General features: G+C 45.4%; 1 protein-coding gene across 5 annotated transcripts in view; it reads left to right on the forward strand.

Moving 5' to 3' along the window:
* ESF1 (ESF1 nucleolar pre-rRNA processing protein homolog) overlaps positions 1 to 17650 on the forward strand; it is an 82519-nt gene that overhangs the window by 48670 nt on the left and 16199 nt on the right. For all 5 annotated transcript variants that reach the window (XM_069768763.1, XM_069768764.1, XM_069768765.1 and 2 more), the window contains one exon: positions 10623 to 10744. In XM_069768763.1, the coding sequence (XP_069624864.1) occupies positions 10623 to 10744 (122 nt within the window). The remainder of the gene's footprint in view (positions 1 to 10622; positions 10745 to 17650) is intronic.

Below are 17650 nucleotides of genomic sequence, written 5' to 3' on the forward strand. Positions count from 1 at the left end.
CCTTATAGAGGACCAGTCCTCATTTTTGGCTAACATACCTTCTATGATCAGAGAGGAGGTCCAGAGCACGGTCTATGATCTTATGCCTCCTGACCCCTTGAACTGTCCACAGTCAAAAGATTTTTAAAGCTGCCACCACGACAGGGTCGGGCCCTACCCTACTCTAACCTATTAAACATTTGTTAAAGTATCCAATACAATTTAGGTATATTTTTATTTATTTTTCAATTTTTAAAATGACCAATACCACATACCAGGGACACCACCGCACCATGACCAGACCACATATTACCACCACATAGTGACCAAATAATAGCACATGTAAGGAACAAATCCTGCCACATCATGGCCGGACAACATATTGCCATCACATAGTGACTGAATACTACAATACTGAGCAGTAATAAAAAAAAAAAAAACACAATAGTAATATCACCATAAGTGCCAGTATTCACAGGAGATCTGTACTTAATATGCAGTGTCTGTGTACAGGTAATACAGTGACCACCGGTGACATTATACACTGGTATAAGATGTAGGGGATGGCAGCATCAGCACAGGAGAACGTGAATGGAAAACATTTTGACTTTTTTTAATGGAATCTGTGTTAAATTTGGTTTCCAGCATGAAGCTCTTTCTGAATATCTATTTTTGTTGTAGATCAGGCAAATAAAACTTTCTGTAGGTATATTGTAGGTATGTTGAAAACGGCAACACAGTTTATTTTCTTTTATAGGCAACGATCATTCTAAAATAAACAAGTGTTACTTAACTGTGCTGGCTCCCTATCGCTACCCCGGTTGTTTGTGTGCACTTATAGTAAGTGGGAAAGGGGCGGCCAGTCGTCCTTATGACTTAGTCTGAGGGCAAGGGGCGGCCAGTCGTCCTTATGACTTAGTCTGAGGGCAAGGGGCGGTCAGTCGTCCTTATGACTGATAGTATGTGGAAATGGGGCTGCCAGTCGTCCTTATGGCTTATAATATGTGGGAAAGGGGCGGTCAGTCATCTCTATGACTTGTACTATGAGGGAAAGGGGCTGCCAGTCATCTCTATGACTTATACTATGTGGGTAAGGGGCTGCCTGTCATCTCTATGTCTTATATGTGGGTAAGGGGCTGCCTGTCATCTCTATGACTTATACTATGAGGGAAAGGGGCTGCCAGTCATCTCTGACTTATACTATGAGGGAAAGGGGCTGCCTGTCATCTCTATGACTTATACTACGTGGCTAAGGGGCTGCCAGTCATCTCTATGACTTATACTATGAGGGAAGGGGGCTGCCAGTCATCTCTATGACTTATACTATGAGGGAAAGGGGCTGCTGTCATCTCTATGACTTACACTATGTGGGTAAGGGGCTGCCAGTCATCTCTATGTCTTATACTATGTGGGTAAGGGACTGCCTGTCATCTCTATGACTTATACTATGAGGGAAGGGGGCTGCCAGTCATCTCTGTGACTTATACTATGAGGGAAAGGGGCTGCCAGTCATCTCTATGAATTATACTATGTGGGTAAGGGGCTGCCAGTCATCTCTATGTCTTATACTATGTGGCTAAGGGGCTGCCAGTCATCTCTATGACTTATACTATGTGGGTAAGGGACTGCCTGTCATCTCTATGACTTATACTATGAGGGAAGGGGGCTGCCTGTCATCTCTATGACTTATACTATGAGGGAAGGGGGCTGCCAGTCATCTCTGTGACTTATACTATGAGGGAAGGGGGCTGCCAGTCATCTCTATGAATTATACTATGAGGGAAAGGGGCTGCCAGTCATCTCTATGAATTATACTATGAGGGAAAGGGGCTGCCAGTCATCTCTATGAATTATACTATGAGGGAAAGGGGCTGCCAGTCATCTCTATGAATTATACTATGAGGGAAAGGGGCTGCCAGTCATCTCTATGACTTATACTATGTGGGTAAGGGGCTGCCTGTCATCTCTATGACTTATACTATGAGGGAAAGGGGCTGCCTGTCATCTCTATGACTTATACTATGTGGGTAAGGGGCTGCCTGTCATCTCTATGACTGATATTATGTGGGAATGGGGCTTCCAGTCATCCATGTGACTTATAGTATGTGGGCAAGAGGCGGCCAGTCATCCCTATGATCAGCAGTGAGGTGAAGGGTTATTGTTTAGAGCTGCTACACGAAAAACTAGATATTGGCCCTCAGCTGCTCTCAGCGAGCTCCCATTTTCCGGGAACTTTCCTGTGCACAGTCATTTCTTTCTTTAGAACATTACCATTCGGGATGGAAAGTCTTGCCGCCCGAGTGTATGATCATGCTAATAGTATAACATGCTTTCACTTACATTGGATTGTCTGTAATTCCCCCTCATCTGAAGTATTAATATAAACCAGTTGCTGTTGGGAGAGGTTTATAAAGGAAACATTTGGTATAAGATGTAGGGGATGGCAGCATCAGCACAGGAGAACGTGAACGGAAAACATTTTGACTCTTTTTTTAATGGAATCTGTGTTAAATTTGGTTTCCAGCATGAAGCTCTTTCTGAATATCTATTTTTGTTGTAGATCAGGCAAATAAAACTTTCTGTAGGTATAAATATTCTGTAATGGTCGGATGATTCCAAATAATAATGTGCTAACTGCAAAATCCACAGCTAAGAGGGGTGATCTGAAATACCTGGGGGGCATATTGACTTAATAGCCTGGGTGCTAATGTACGGCAGCTTGTTCTATGGCTGGCTTGGCCCGTTCATATATATATATATATATATATATATATATATATATATATATATATATATATATATATATATATATATATATATATATATATATATATATATATATATATATATATATATATATATATATTTATTATGTGGTGGGCTGCTCATTTGTATGGCTAGAGTGTATGACCAGATTTCATCTGCGGTGGCCACTTGAGGGAAGATGTATGACCAGCTGCAGCTACTGTCGGTGGTTTCAGGAGACGGACTCGCAGCGATCCCCTGAAACGAGGATACCTTGATGAGTTTAACGCATTCCACGATCAAGGTCTCAGTACAGACTTTGATGTTCAGATTGGTCGCAGATCTCTTGACCCACAATTCAACAGCATCATAGACCTATCTGAGGTCAGGGGTCCCGCGACCAGTATGGACATTGTTGTCTAATTTGGGCAGTGAATGTCGGATGTATAAAATCAACCTTGATCGGTCATGAAATATAGTTTGCAAATTAATGTAACATTTACACCCCACAATGATCACTTGATAATCATTTCTATAGATTTATAAATAGTTCATTTCTTCTTAAAGGGGTTGTTTAATGGGGAAGCTTTTGTGATTTGAAAAATATCAAAGAAGCGATACAATCGCCCACTTCTCAAGTTCCGAACCTGCTCCTGCTGCCCACCGATCTCTACTTCCTGACCTCATCTGGACACACAGGAAATGCCAGTTTGTGACATTATGCCGGTCCCAATGAGGCCAGTGAGTGGCTGACAGGGCTGTGAAGTCGGAGATGTGGACTCCACAGCCCTGGTGGCTGAGCAGGAATTTCCTATAATTTTTGGTGTATCAGGAACCGGACTACCGGGCACTCTGCAAGCGCCGTAAAAGATCAGTGGGGGATCAGCGAGGTGAATTTAATCTGAATGGAACAGTTTCTGGAGCTGTAGCCCCCAGTTTGGGAAGATCCAGACTTATGCATGGAGCTTCTCATGGGGCCATGGTTGTGGCACCCAGTTGAGGCAAACTGACTTACTAATGCTAAAACTTCTTGCATAAATGAAACCTGGTACACCACCTAATATCAGAAGTGGGGGATCCCCACTCATTGTCATGGAAGGGGTTCCCTAAGTCTTTAGATTTAGTCTAGTGGATGCTTTCCTGAAACGGAAAGTACTTGCAAGCAGCATAATACAAAGAATAGCAGGTTTACCCAGAATCCTTTGCAGTAGGCGGAGCTATGCAAATCATCTCTTTCCACCCCTGTCTAATCCACAGCGCTTGGAACCGCCAAGTGTGCAATGCTGCGGATTAGTTTATAAATTTACACAGCCAACCAATTCCTACCTGTGGACACGTGTTTCGGGCTTTAGGCCCTCATCAGCACAGGGCTGGAATTGGTTGGCTGTATGGAGTGAGGCTCGGTGAGCAAGCGATACATACATGCTAGCCACCTTAGGGAGAGACCCAAGTTGGGCTAAATGTAGCGGGACGAAAGAGACCGAAAAGCCCTCTACTTAAAGGAAATACATAGTGGATGCTTTCCTGAAACGGAAAGTACTTGCAAGCAGCATAATACAAAGAATAGCAGGTTTACCCAGAATCCTTTGCAGTAGGCGGAGCTATGCAAATCATCTCTTTCCACCCCTGTCTAATCCACAGCGCTTGGAACCGCCAAGTGTGCAATGCTGCGGATTAGTTTATAAATTTACACAGCCAACCAATTCCTACCTGTGGTAGGAATTGGTTGGCTGTGTAAATTTATAAACTAATCCGCAGCATTGCACACTTGGCGGTTCCAAGCGCTGTGGATTAGACAGGGGTGGAAAGAGATGATTTGCATAGCTCCGCCTACTGCAAAGGATTCTGGGTAAACCTGCTATTCTTTGTATTATGCTGCTTGCAAGTACTTTCCGTTTCAGGAAAGCATCCACTATGTATTTCCTTTAAGTAGAGGGCTTTTCGGTCTCTTTCGTCCCGCTACATTTAGCCCAACTTGGGTCTCTCCCTAAGGTGGCTAGCATGTATGTATAGATTTAGTCTAGACATTTTCATACATTGACAGAACTAATAATGTAGCTCTTGTAGAGGATTTCAGAATCTGTCGGGATTCGTTGACTGGCAGCACCAGCCCCTGTGTGGCCGGTGTCATGTCCTTTGTCAAGGCCATCCTCCTGATGGTTCAAAGCAAGTTTATTTTCCTTTGCTTTGAAGCTGTAGACGGGCTGGCTTTTATCTTCCGAGCTCTGTTTTTCTTAGCATTCCTGTACAAACTCAGTCTCCAGAATTATTGGTAGAATGACAAGAAAACGTCTGCTATGGAATGAAGATGGACATATGCAGTGACCATTCCATCAGATGAGTACACAATGAGGGTGAATGTGATGTGTACAGATCTCACAGATCTCAATTTAACATTGCATGGCCTTTAAGTCTCCTTACACTATCTTGGCACTCTCCAGAAGGAGAAATGTTCCTCCTTAGACTCTATTTAGTAAGTATCACTGGTCCTATTGTTTTGCAACCATGCCCGATCATCGGGGATGTGGGCTTTTTCACACAGGGTATTTCTTGCCTGCCATCAGACTTTTCTCCACCACTGATGCAGGAAATGCTAATTGAATCACTTTTCCTGGTGCATAGAGCTGATAAAAGGAGAGGATTGAAGCCATGGTCTGGTAATTACACCTCCCAGTGGGGGATGAAAGGTCCCCCATCACTTTGATCTGTCACTGTGCATTTCTGCTATAGTTAAAATGAAAAATCCAAGTAATACGATAAGACTCCGCAAAAAAAAGGCCCAAATTGTCTGTTTATATATACTGAATACATGCCATTAAGCTCCATTTTAATTTAGGAATGGCCGGGACTGCCAGTGGATAAAGCTTTGGTGTCTATAGAGGTGTATACACATTGTGCTTTTTATAGTGCAAGCCACCTATGATATAGTTGTACTGAGGCGATGCGCCAGTAAATAACATTTTATTTAACCTGGTAGCTAGCCTAGAGATGTAAAATGTGGAATCTCCTAAAACCAGAAGCAGACGATTCAGTGCAATAATATTTTATGAAGCGATTTATTTCTGGACGTTTTTTTTTTTTTTTACAGGAATTTATACACATTTTTTTTTTCATTCGTCCAGTAATTTTCTTTGTGCTATTAAAGAAAAATAAATATTGGGGAAACAAAAATGAAAAAATCCCAAATTGTTCATTATGTTTAGAAAAGACCATCACAATCTGCACCCAGAGTGAACTGCTGGTGACCGTGTGGCCATTTTTATTTTGCACTCTAAGCTTACGCACCCCACTGCAATGAGCACGGTAACATAACTATTAGGTAGAAAACATGAGCTTTCTTCTAGAAACAGTCGCTGGGTGTGGTATTGCAACCAAATTTCTCATATACAGTACAATGGGCTGACCTGCGATATCAGACACAGCCCACGGACAGGATTGTTGGTGTTTTTGGAAAAAAGACCACAATGTTCTAATCTTACACAGCGTCTTTAAAGCTCCATTATATTTGGCTACCATCCTAGCCACGCTCTTGGTTCTGCCACTGCCCTAAGACTAACATCCTCCATAATCCAAACCCCTCTCTCCCGTCTCCAAGACTTTTCTTATGCTGCACCTGTTCTCTCGCATGTGCTACCGCAGGCAATCCAGTTGCCTATAGCAATGCCAACATATTTCACAGTACTTTTATTTTAAGAGGATACATGCTCATAGTCAGATGTGCAACAGTAGGAGTAAAGCCACCCAACACACTAGTCTAACGTCAGCCGAAATCGACAGGTATAATGTGTGTGGGGGCATCGAATATATGAGTGTCGGAGGTTAATGATCTGACATGTCTGATTTCGGGCTGCCAGTCCTTTTATTCTCCCGCAGGTAAGTTGCTACCAGAGATGTCTGGTTGCGACTCTCTCATAGAGAACACAGGAGCGCTTCGCAAAGTAAATGCTAGGGGAGATAGATGACAGAGCTGCTGGTCTAAACATCCACCCAAGGTGTATGGGGGGGCTGACGGGTCCTGTTGACAAGAGCTTACAATTTATGTGAAATAAGGATATTATAAAAGGTAGAAATTGATTTGTTTTGTAGAGCGGTCCAGCCATCTTATATATACTTATAAGTACTTATATATATGCCTGAGCTACTGCGTGCACGTAGTGTTGGGGGCGGTGTAATCAGGTTGTGATAAATTATGTAGACGAGGAAGAAATGGAGAGGTTAGTACGTTAGAGCTGCCTAAATAGATGAGGTTTTATTTGTGTTGGAAATTAACTGGATTATTTGGGGTAGAACATTACTGTACAGGGAACTGGTGCAGCACGAGAAAAGTCTTGGAGATGAGAGTGGAAGATATGGATTATGGAGGTCATTAGTAATTGGTTCACTAACAGAACCTAGAGCTTTGGTAGGATGGTAGACAAAGATGAGGGAGCTTTAAAAACAAAACAAAAACAGGCTCGTAGTTAATAGAGGCAACTACCTGCCTGTTCTATCAGGCACTGGCTCAGAGCAGTCACGGACCGCTCCTGCTGGTGATTCAACTGCTCCAGTATCTCTTCTCCTTCCATGCTACTCTTTCGATGGGGCATGAGTGCCAACATAATGCGGATTGACACCTGGCTCCCCTCAATTAACCCCTTACCGACCTGTGACACAGCATATGCGTCAAGAAAGTCGGTGCCAATCCGACCTGTGACGCATATGCTGTGTCACAGAATTGCCTTACCTCGTCCAATACCCCTCCATAGAGAGAGAGAATTTTAGTCTAGGAAGAGGTTTCACATGTACCTATTCAGATGGAGACGTTTATTCTCAGTGAGGTAAGGCAAGTTTAGGACCTGGTATAAGAGAGATGCCGTAAAGGGGCTACCAGGTACACATAAAATTGGCCATTTTTATGCGCTAAACGCTCTCATTTTTCATATTTCTAGTGCAGTAATGCAGTTCAATTTTCGTGTTTCATGGTTGCATGTTTTAGCGCTGCAGTGTGCTGCCTTATTTACTTTACAGTACCATGTAAACCTATGGAAAACCAAATCCGCTGTGCTCATGGTGTGGAAAATACCGCGCGGAGACGCTGCGTTGTATTTTCCGCAGCATGTCAATTCTTTGTTAGGATTCCACATCTGTTCCTCAATAGGAATCCGCAGGTGATGTCCGCACAAAAAACACTGGAAATCTGCTGTAAATCCGCAGGTAAAAAGCAGTGCCTTTTACCTGCGGATTTTTCAAAAATGATGCTGAATAATTTCACACGAATCCGCAACGTGGGCACATAGCCTTAGGGTTAGGGTTGGAATTAGAGTTGGAATTAGGGTTAGGGTTGGAAATAGGGTTAAGGTTAGGCTTGTGGTTAGGGTTGTGGTTAGGGTTGGGATTAGGGTTAGGGTTGGGATTAGGGTGATGGCTAGAGTTGGGATTAGGGTTAGGGGTGTGTTGGGGTTAGTGTTGGAGTAATTAGAATTGAGGGGTTTACACTGTTTAGGCACATCAGGGGTCTCCAAACGCAACCTGGCGCCACCATTCATTCCAGCCAATCTTGCGTTCAAAATGTCAAATGGTGCTCCCTCCCTTCCGAGCCCCGACGTGTGCCAGTGGTTTACCCAAACATATGGGGTATCAGCGTACTCAGGGAAAATTGCACAACAACTATGGGGGTCTAATTTCTCCTGTTACCCTTGGGAAAATAACAAAATGGGGGCTAAATATTTTTATGGGAAAAAAATTATTTTTTATTATCACGGCTCTGCGTTATAAAATTCTGTGAAGCACTTTGGGGTTCAAAGTGCTCATCACTCTGTTCAGGCACATCAGGGGCTCTGCAAACGCAACGTGACACCCACAGACCATTCCATCAATGTCTGCATTTCAAAATGTCACTACTTCCCTTCCGAACCCCGACGTGTGCCCAAACAGTGGTTCCCCCCCACATATGGGGTATCAGCGTACTCAGGACAAACTGGGCAACAGCTATTAGGGTCCAATATCTCCTGTTACCCTTGTGAAAATAAATAATTGCTTGCTAAAACAATTTTTGAGGAAAGAAAAAATATTTTCTATTTTCACTGCTCTGCGTTATAAACTTCTGTGAAGCACTTGGGGGTTTAAAGTGGTCTCCGCACATCCAGATTAGTTCCTTGGGAGGTCTAGTTTCCGAAATGGGGTCACTTGTGGGGGAGCTCCAATGTTTAGGCACACAGGTGCTCTCCAAACACGACATGGTGTCCGCTAACGATTGGAGCTAATTTTTCATTCATAAAGTCAAATGGCGCTCCTTCCCTTCCGAGCCCTGCCGTGTGCCCAAACAGTGGTTTACCCCCACATATGAGGTATCGGTGTACTCAGGAGAAATTGCCCAATAAATTTTAGGATCCATTTTATCCTGTTGACCATGTGAAAATGAACAAATTGAGGCTAAAAGAAATTTTTTTGTGAAAAAAAGTACTTTTTCATTTTTATGGATCAATTTGTGAAGCACCTTGGGGTTCACACTGCTCACTATGCATCTAGATAAGTTCCTTGGGGGGTCTAGTTTCCAAAATGGGGACCTTGTGGGGGATCTCCAATGTTTAGGCACACAGGGGCTCTTCAAACGCGACATGGTGTCCGCTAACGATTGGAGCTAATTTTTCATTCAAAAGTCAAATGGCGCTCCTTCCCTTCCGAGCCTTGCCGTGTGCACAAACAGTGGTTTACCCCCACATATGAGGTATCAGTGTACTCAGGAGAAATTGCCCAACGTTTTTTTAGGATCCATTTTATTCTGTTGCCCATGTGAAAATGAAAAAATTAAGGCTAAAATAATTTTTTTGTGAGAAAAAAAAAGTGCTTTTTCATTTTTACGGATCAATTTGTGAAGCACCTGGGAGTTCAAAGTGCTCACTATGCATCTAGATAAGCTCCTTGGGGTAGGGGGGGTGTCTTGTTTCCAAGATGGGGTCACTTGTGGGGAGCTCCAATGTTTAGGCACACGGGGGCTCTCCAAACGCGACATGGTGTCCGCTAAAGATTGGAGACAATTTTACATTGAAAAAGTCAAATGGCGCTCCTTCCCTTCCAAGCCCTGTTGTGTGCCCAAACAGTGGTTCCCCCCCACATATGGGGTATCGGCGTACTCAGGACAAATTGTACAATAACTTTTGGGGTCCAGTTTCTCCTTTTACTCTTGGGAAAATAAAAAAAAATTGTTGCCAAAAGATCATTTTTGTGACTGAAAAGTTAAATGTTCATTTTCTCTAGGAAAATGCATTACGAATACACCCCATTTGGTGCCAGGTCGTATGCCATGGTGCTCCTCGGTACATTGCCAGCATTAGGGTTTTTTTCTTATATCTGACATATCGCTTTGCTGTTAACATAAGATCTGAACAGTGATTATAAGACGAGGTTCGTTAGCGCTGAATCTGGTACTTGGCTCCGGCCAGAACCCGTCTGCAGAAGGTAATCACAATGTCATTTGTCTTTGCTTGATGCTTCATATTTCCAGACCTGGTGCTAAGTGAGGCATTCCAAAGGATCTTGTGATTCAGTATATGATCATCTGCGTCTTCAAAGAACATTTTATGACGGAGTCACAATCCAGACAGCAACAAAATAAGTCTCTGATTAATGTCCCAGCAACTTTTATTGTTTCTTTCAAAATTCCAGATGCAGGAAGAAACTTCTACTCTTGGTAAATGATCCGTACAATATATTTTATAATTCCACTAATAAGTCGAGGTATCACAACCCTCCGCTAGAATGACTGCTGACAAATTGGTGTTATTATGGAACCGCAGTAGTAACTGAACCCGACGTTCCTCACATAGACACAGCTGTACTAATGGGAGTTAACCAGCAGGTGGCAGCGTCCTGGTCCCACCGTTAAGGCAAATTAATATTTGGATTCCTTTTCTCCCCAGGGCTAAAGGAAAGCGCAGAACAGATGGTTAAAAACAAACTGGAGGGAAAAGATAAACTAACTCCATGGGAAAAGTACCTGCAGAAACAAAAAGACAAAAAGAAATTGAAGAGGAAGAAGAAGGTAATGTTGTCGTTGTGTTGAATATATCATGAGCGAAGTAATCGATCTTGGAAGAATTTGTGGAATTCCTGAAATTCTGCATTTCAAATATACCATGCTAAGATTTCCGTACTCTGGCTCAATATTTCCTTAAAGGGGTATCGTCAGCGCTGCAGACCATGAGGCTATGTGCCCACGTTGCGGATTTTTTGCGTAGTTGACGCTGCGGATTTGCAGCAGTTTCCCATGCGGTTTACAGTACCATGTAAACCTATGGAAAACCAAGTCCGCTGTGCACATGCTGCGGAAAAAACGTACGGAAACGCTACGGTTTACATTCCGCAGCATGTCAATTCTTTGTGCGGATCTGCAGCGTTTCTGCACCCATTGACTTCTATTGAGTCGGGCACTTCCACAGCAAAACCGCAGATCTAAAAAAGATCCCAGGCTACAAATATTGGCCGTCGGCTGTCGGCTTTCCCCCTCTGGCTCAGAAAATTGCTCAGGAGACCGCCGTTTTTTTCCGTTTTTTTTTTTTTTTTTTTAAATTAAACGCTCATTAAAGCTTCTTTTACACTTCCGTTGGTACGGGGCCGTCACAAAGAGTCAGTGCAACATACCGACGGACAGTGGTGATTTTTTTGCACAACGTGGGCAGCGAACGCAGTGTTTCAACGCATTCGCTGCCCATAGTAAACTCCCAGGGAGGAGAGGGTGGAGTTCCGGCCGCGCCTTCGCAGTTCAAAATCCATGCTATGATGGTCCGCCAAATACCGACGCATCCAGTGCACGACGTATGGAACGTGTGTCCATACGTCGCGATGCGTCTGTAATACAAGTTTATGGAGAAAAAACGCATCCTGCCGGCAACTTTGCAGGATGCGTTTTTTCTCCAAAACAACGCATTGCGACAGAGGCCAAACAACGCAAGTGTGAAAGTAGCCTTAGAACAACGGCCTTTCTATTATATATCTATGGCTATATCGATCTATAGATATATTTAAAGATGGATATATCTATAGATACATAGATGTATCTATCCATATATCTGGCTGCTTTCACACATCAGGTTTTTGCTGTCAGGCACAATCCGGCGAGTTTTGAAAAAAACGGATACTTTTTTTCCAACTGATCCGTTTTTTTCTCATAGAGTTGTATTCGCGCCGGATTGCGCCTCATGGCCGCACGTTTCATCCGTTTTTTGCCAGATGCGTCAGAAAAACTGTTTCTGGCAGACAGAGAAAATGTACAAAAGAACGGTTTTTCTGTCCGGTGAAAAAATGAACAGCGACGGATCCGGCGAAAAATGTATGAAACTGAGATGTGAAATGAAGAATCCGGCCTCTGAATTTTTCATGCATTTTGTCCATTGAAATCATGCACATCTTTCATTCTCTCTCTCTAAAAAACAGATCAGTTGCATCAGTTTTTCACTATTTGCAACAGATCCGTTTTTTCAATAATTCGCCGGATCCTGCCTGATGGATAGATGGATAGATGTAGATAGATATATGGATAGTTAGGCTACTTTCATACATCAGTTTGTTTCCGTCAGGCAGTGAATTTGTGGAAAAGCGGATTCGTTGCAAATAGTGAAAAACTGATGTAACTGATCCGTTTTTTTTAGAGAGAGAGAACGGAAAATGTGCATGATTTCAATGGAAAAAATTCATGAGAAACCGGATTCGGAGGCCGGATTTATAATTTCACATCTGTTTCATACATTTTTTGCCGGATCCGTCGCCTTGAGTTTTTTCACCAGACAGAAAAAACTTTCCTCTGTATGTTATCCTGTATGTCATCTCCGTCCGGCGGAAAGTAGTTTTTTTTTTACGGATCCGGCAAAAAACGGATGAAACGTGGCCTTCTCGCGCAATCCGGTCGCTAATACAACTCAGGAACAATCTGGCGAGTTTTGAAAAAAACTGATCCGTTTTTTTCTCAGACGGCAAAAACCTGATGTGCGAAAGTAGCCCTAACTATCCATATATCTTATCTATCCATCTATTCTCATCTATCTATCTATCTATCCATCTATTCTCATCTATCTATCTATCTATCTATCTATCTATCTATCTATCTATCCATCTATTCTCATCTATCTATCTATCCATCTATTCTCATCTATCTATCTATCTATCTATCTATCTATCTATCTATCCATCTATTCTCATCTATCTATCTATCCATCTATTCTCATCTATCTATCTATCCATCTATTCTCATCTATCTATCTATCTATCTATCTATCTATCTATCTATCTATCTATCTATCTATCATCCATTCTCATCTATCTATCCATCTATCTATCCATCTATTCTCATCTATCTATCTATCTATCTGTCTATCCGTGTGTAATGGAGTGTGGGCTGGACAAATGTAAAAGAGGAGGTTGGACAAGACATGACATCACAAATCTTTTTTTTGTATAATACATCTTTATTTAGCTTTCAAAAACGCATACAAAACCGCATCAAAAACCGCGCAAAAAACGCGTCAAAACCATGCAAAAATGCACCTGCGTTTTCTGCCAAGAACTGCGGATTTAGGGCAGAAAAATCCACAGGCAAATCTGCAACGTGTGCACATACCCTGACTGTTCTCGGTGTCTCTGGGCGGCATGTGCAATCAACTCACACAGAGCCGCTGAGCTTAGTGATTGTCTGCAGGGCTGTGGGCATTACATCTGCATACCAGACACTGGGATCAGCACGGAGACTCCACACTGGACCCGAGGAGCAGTTTTTGTTTTTTTCTTGAAATGAAATATGCAATTTGCCTCTTCAGAGAGGAAGAGGACTTGAACTCTAGCGCCACCTTTTCTTTATCGCCTCTCATTGGGGGACACAGGAACCATGGGTGTATGCTGCTGCCACTAGGAGGCTGACACTTATGCAAATAAAAAAAGTTAGCTCCTCCTCTGCAGTGTACACCCCACCGACTGGCATTATACACTTCAGTTTAGCTTAGTGTCAGTAGGAGGTGGACACGGGTCTTTCATTAGACCCTTATCTACCTCAATGTGCGTCATTTTTCCTTTCAGGTTTCCGAATGGGATACAGGGTGAGCAGTCACACCTGTAGTCCCACATTATGGACTATGAGTACGGTGTGTACTGCCACCCCGTATCCTCATAGATCCTTCTCCAGGACCAAGATCCTAGCACACCAGCGTGCTTAGAAGTCCGGTCCTGGCTCCGTCCCCCACCCACTCGCCCACCAGAGCCTGTCGGTTGGAGGAGACGAGGACGTCCATCAGCTCCCTGGACGTCTCACCCCCCTTTTAAGGTTTTCTCCCCCAGGCTAAACCTCGTCGCCCTCCTCCTAGACGGCAGTTTCGCTCGTTTCGGCCTTTTCGTGTTCCGCCCGAGAGTGATCCCCCCATCCCAGGCTGGGCCGCCTCTCTGTCACAATCGGTGGCCGATTTGACACGGGTATCTCAAACCTTGGTGTCCGCGCTGGATCGGTTACCCCTGCAGACCCCTGCCGTGGCCAGCGGGTCGCAGGAACCACCACCCGAGACCTCCTTGCCAAGCTACAAAAGGTCCAGACAGGAACGTCGGTCTGAGTCCTCTTCGCGTTCCATTTCGCCGCCCGGCCCTCCCCCGCGGTTGGTGTTGCACCGATCCTCCTCCCCTGAGTCAGGCGAGGCTTTATCTGATGCGCCCTCAGAGGAGATTTCGGAGCTGGACCCTAGCCAAATCGCCACCATGAGTGAGTCGGTCCAGAACCTCATTCGGGCTATAAACCAAACCTGTGGCATTAAGGATCCCTCTACGGAACCCGCAGATCAGGCGGTTTCGTTTAGACGGGCCAAACCACCTTCAAAATTTTTCGCTCCTCTGCACAGAACGGCCCCTCGGGACAGGAGTTCTCTGCCCCTCCCTCCGATCGGCCATGAAGGTTCTGGGGAGGATGGTAGCTACCTTGGAAGCGATTCCCTTCGCCCAATTCCATTCTCGACCCCTTCAGCAAGCCATTCTGTCTCAGTGGGACAGGTCGGTCTTCTCCCTGGATCGACCGATCAGACTCCCCTTTCGGGTCAAGCGGTCTCTCATCTGGTGGCTGACGTCTCCTCTCATCTCCCAGGGCAGGTCCTTCCTTCCGGTTCACTGGCAGGTGGTGACAACGGATGCCAGCCTGATCGGCTGGGGTGCAGTTTTTCGTCACCTGACGGTTCAGGGCCGTTGGTCGCCGCAGGAGTCTGCGCTGCCGATCAACGTCCTCGAAATTCGGGCCATCTTTCTGTCCCTCCGCCATTGGGAAAGGATCCTCAGGGGCCTTCCAGTCCGGATCCAGACGGACAACGCCACGGCTGTGGCATATGTCAACCATCAGGGGGGGACTCGGAGCTCCTTGGCCCTTGCCGAGGTATCCAAGATCCTCCTTTGGGCAGAGGCAACGGTTCCGGTGATATCCGCGGTGCATATCCCCGGCGTAGAAAACTGGGCCGCCGACTTCCTCAGCCGCGAGGGCCTCGCGGCAGGGGAATGGTCCCTGCATCCGGAGGTCTTCCATCAGATTTGTCTTCGATGGGGAACTCCGGATGTGGATCTCACGGCGTCTCGAATCAACAGGAAGGTTCCGCAATTCGTCTCCAGGTCACGCGATCCTCTCGCAGTGGGCGTCGATGCTCTGGCCATTCCTTGGTCACAGTTCGAGCTGCCCTACCTGTTCCCACCCCTTCCGTTACTTCCCAAACTGTTGAAGAAGATCAAAGCGGAAGGGGTGCCGGTCATCCTGATCGCCCCGGATTGGCCCAGGAGAGCTTGGTTCGCGGAGCTCGTCAATCTTCTCGCGGACGCTCCCTGGCGCCTTCCAGACATGCCCGATCTGCTGTCCCAGGGTCCGATCTGCCACCCGAATTCTCGGTCGCTCAGTTTAACGGCGTGGCTGTTGAGACCGCGGTTCTGAGAGCGTCCGGCCTTTCGGACCGGGTGATTCACACCATGATTCAGGCTCGGAAGCCTTCGTCTTCCAGGATCTACTACCGCACCTGGAAGGCTTACTTCCGTTGGTGCGAGTCCAACCGCGTTCCGCCTATGGTTTTTTCCCTGCCTTCTCTTTTGGCCTTTCTTCAGGCAGGACTGGATTCGGGCCTGGCCCTTAGCTCCCTGAAAGGTCAGGTCTCTGCGCTTTCCATCCTCTTTCAGAAGACCTTGGCCTCCCGGCCACAGGTTAAGACCTTCTTTCAAGGGGTAGCCCACGCCGTCCCGCCATACAGGGCCCCTGTGGAGGCATGGGACTTAAACCTGGTACTGGACGTTCTGAGGGTTTCTCCCTTTGAACCTCTTAGGGAGATTCCTCTATCAGTTTTATCTTGGAAGGTGGCCTTTCTGGTGGCCATCACGTCCATTCGCCGCGTTTCCGAGCTGGCGGCCCTGTCTTGCCGTCCTCCGTTTTTGGTCATTCACCAGGACAAGGTGGTCTTCCGGCCCCCACCTTCCTTTCTTCCTAAGGTGGTTTCCACCTTCCACCTCAACGAGGACATCGTCCTACCTTCCTTTTGCCCAGCTCCGACTCATCCTCTGGAGCGATCGTTGAACAAGCTGGACCTTGTCAGGGCAGTGAGGATCTATCTGGACAGAACGTCCGCTTTCCGGAAGACGGATTCCTTTTTCGTCATTCCTGATGGCACGCGCAGAGGCCAACCGGCTTCTAAAGCGACTATTGCTCGCTGGATCAGAATGGCAATTTTGGAGGCTTACCGGGTCAAGAACAGAGTGCCCCCTCCTGGGATTAAGGCTCACTCTACCCGGGCACTCTACCCGGGCAGTCGGCGCCTCCTGGGCGGTGCACCACAGGGCATTCGCCCTACAGCTTTGCAAAGTGGCAACTTGGTCTTCCATCCACACGTTCGCCAGCCTAGGCAGAAGGATCCTGCAGGTGGCAGTGGTGAGTCCTCTGACCTGATGGAAGTCTGTTCCCACCCGTGGGACTGCTTTGGGACGTCCCATGGTTCCTGTGTCCCCCAATGAGAGGCGATAAAGAAAACAGGATTTTTGGTTGCTTACCGTAAAATCTGTTTCTTGAAGCCTCCATTGGGGGACACAGCTCCCTCCCAATGTTTCTGTTATCTGTTTTATGACTGTTCTCACGTTTACAGTTCTCAAGTTTGTGGTTATGGTTTTTCAACCTTGTTCTTTTCTCCTACTGCTTTCTCACTAACTGAAGTGTATAATGCCAGTCGGTGGGGTGTACACTGCAGAGGAGGAGCTAACTTTTTTTATTTGCATAAGTGTCAGCCTCCTAGTGGCAGCAGCATACACCCATGGTTCCTGTGTCCCCCAATGGAGGCTTCAAGAAACAGATTTTACGGTAAGCAACCAAAAATCCTGTTTTCGAAGTAGCAATCCCTTTTTTTTTTTATCCGATACATTTTTATTTAACCAAATTCAAAGCACAGAGCAATAAAACAAAAATCGCAATGAGAACAACATTAACAATTGTCATTAGTTTCAGAATTTCCCTTCCCCCACCCCCCCATTACATACAAGAGCAGTGAATAATGCATGGTATAACATAAGTTCAGGGTCATCTCTCCACCCAAGGTGTCCACAGTGTCTCAAATGTTCTTATGCCTTTTCTCTTAACATAAATGTTTTTTCCATATTCACAATCGAGTCAGACTGTCTGAAAAATTCCTTCAACGTCGGCGGATCTTCATTCATCCAGTATCTGGCAATTAGTTTCCACGCAATATATAATAATCTAGCTGTTGCCACCTGATATTTTTTAAGGAAGTAGCAATCCTTAAAGGGAACCTGTCGCCCCCAAAATCGAAGGTGAGCTAAGCCCACCGGCATCAGGGGCTTATCCACTGCATTCTGTAATGCTGTAGATAAGCCCCCGATGTATCCTGAAAGATGAGAAAGAGGTTAGATTATACTCACCCAGGGGCGGTCCTGCTGCAGTCCGGTCCGATGG

Source organism: Ranitomeya imitator, chromosome 5 (genome assembly GCF_032444005.1).
Source record: "Ranitomeya imitator isolate aRanImi1 chromosome 5, aRanImi1.pri, whole genome shotgun sequence".
Taxonomy (NCBI): Eukaryota; Metazoa; Chordata; class Amphibia; order Anura; family Dendrobatidae; genus Ranitomeya; species Ranitomeya imitator.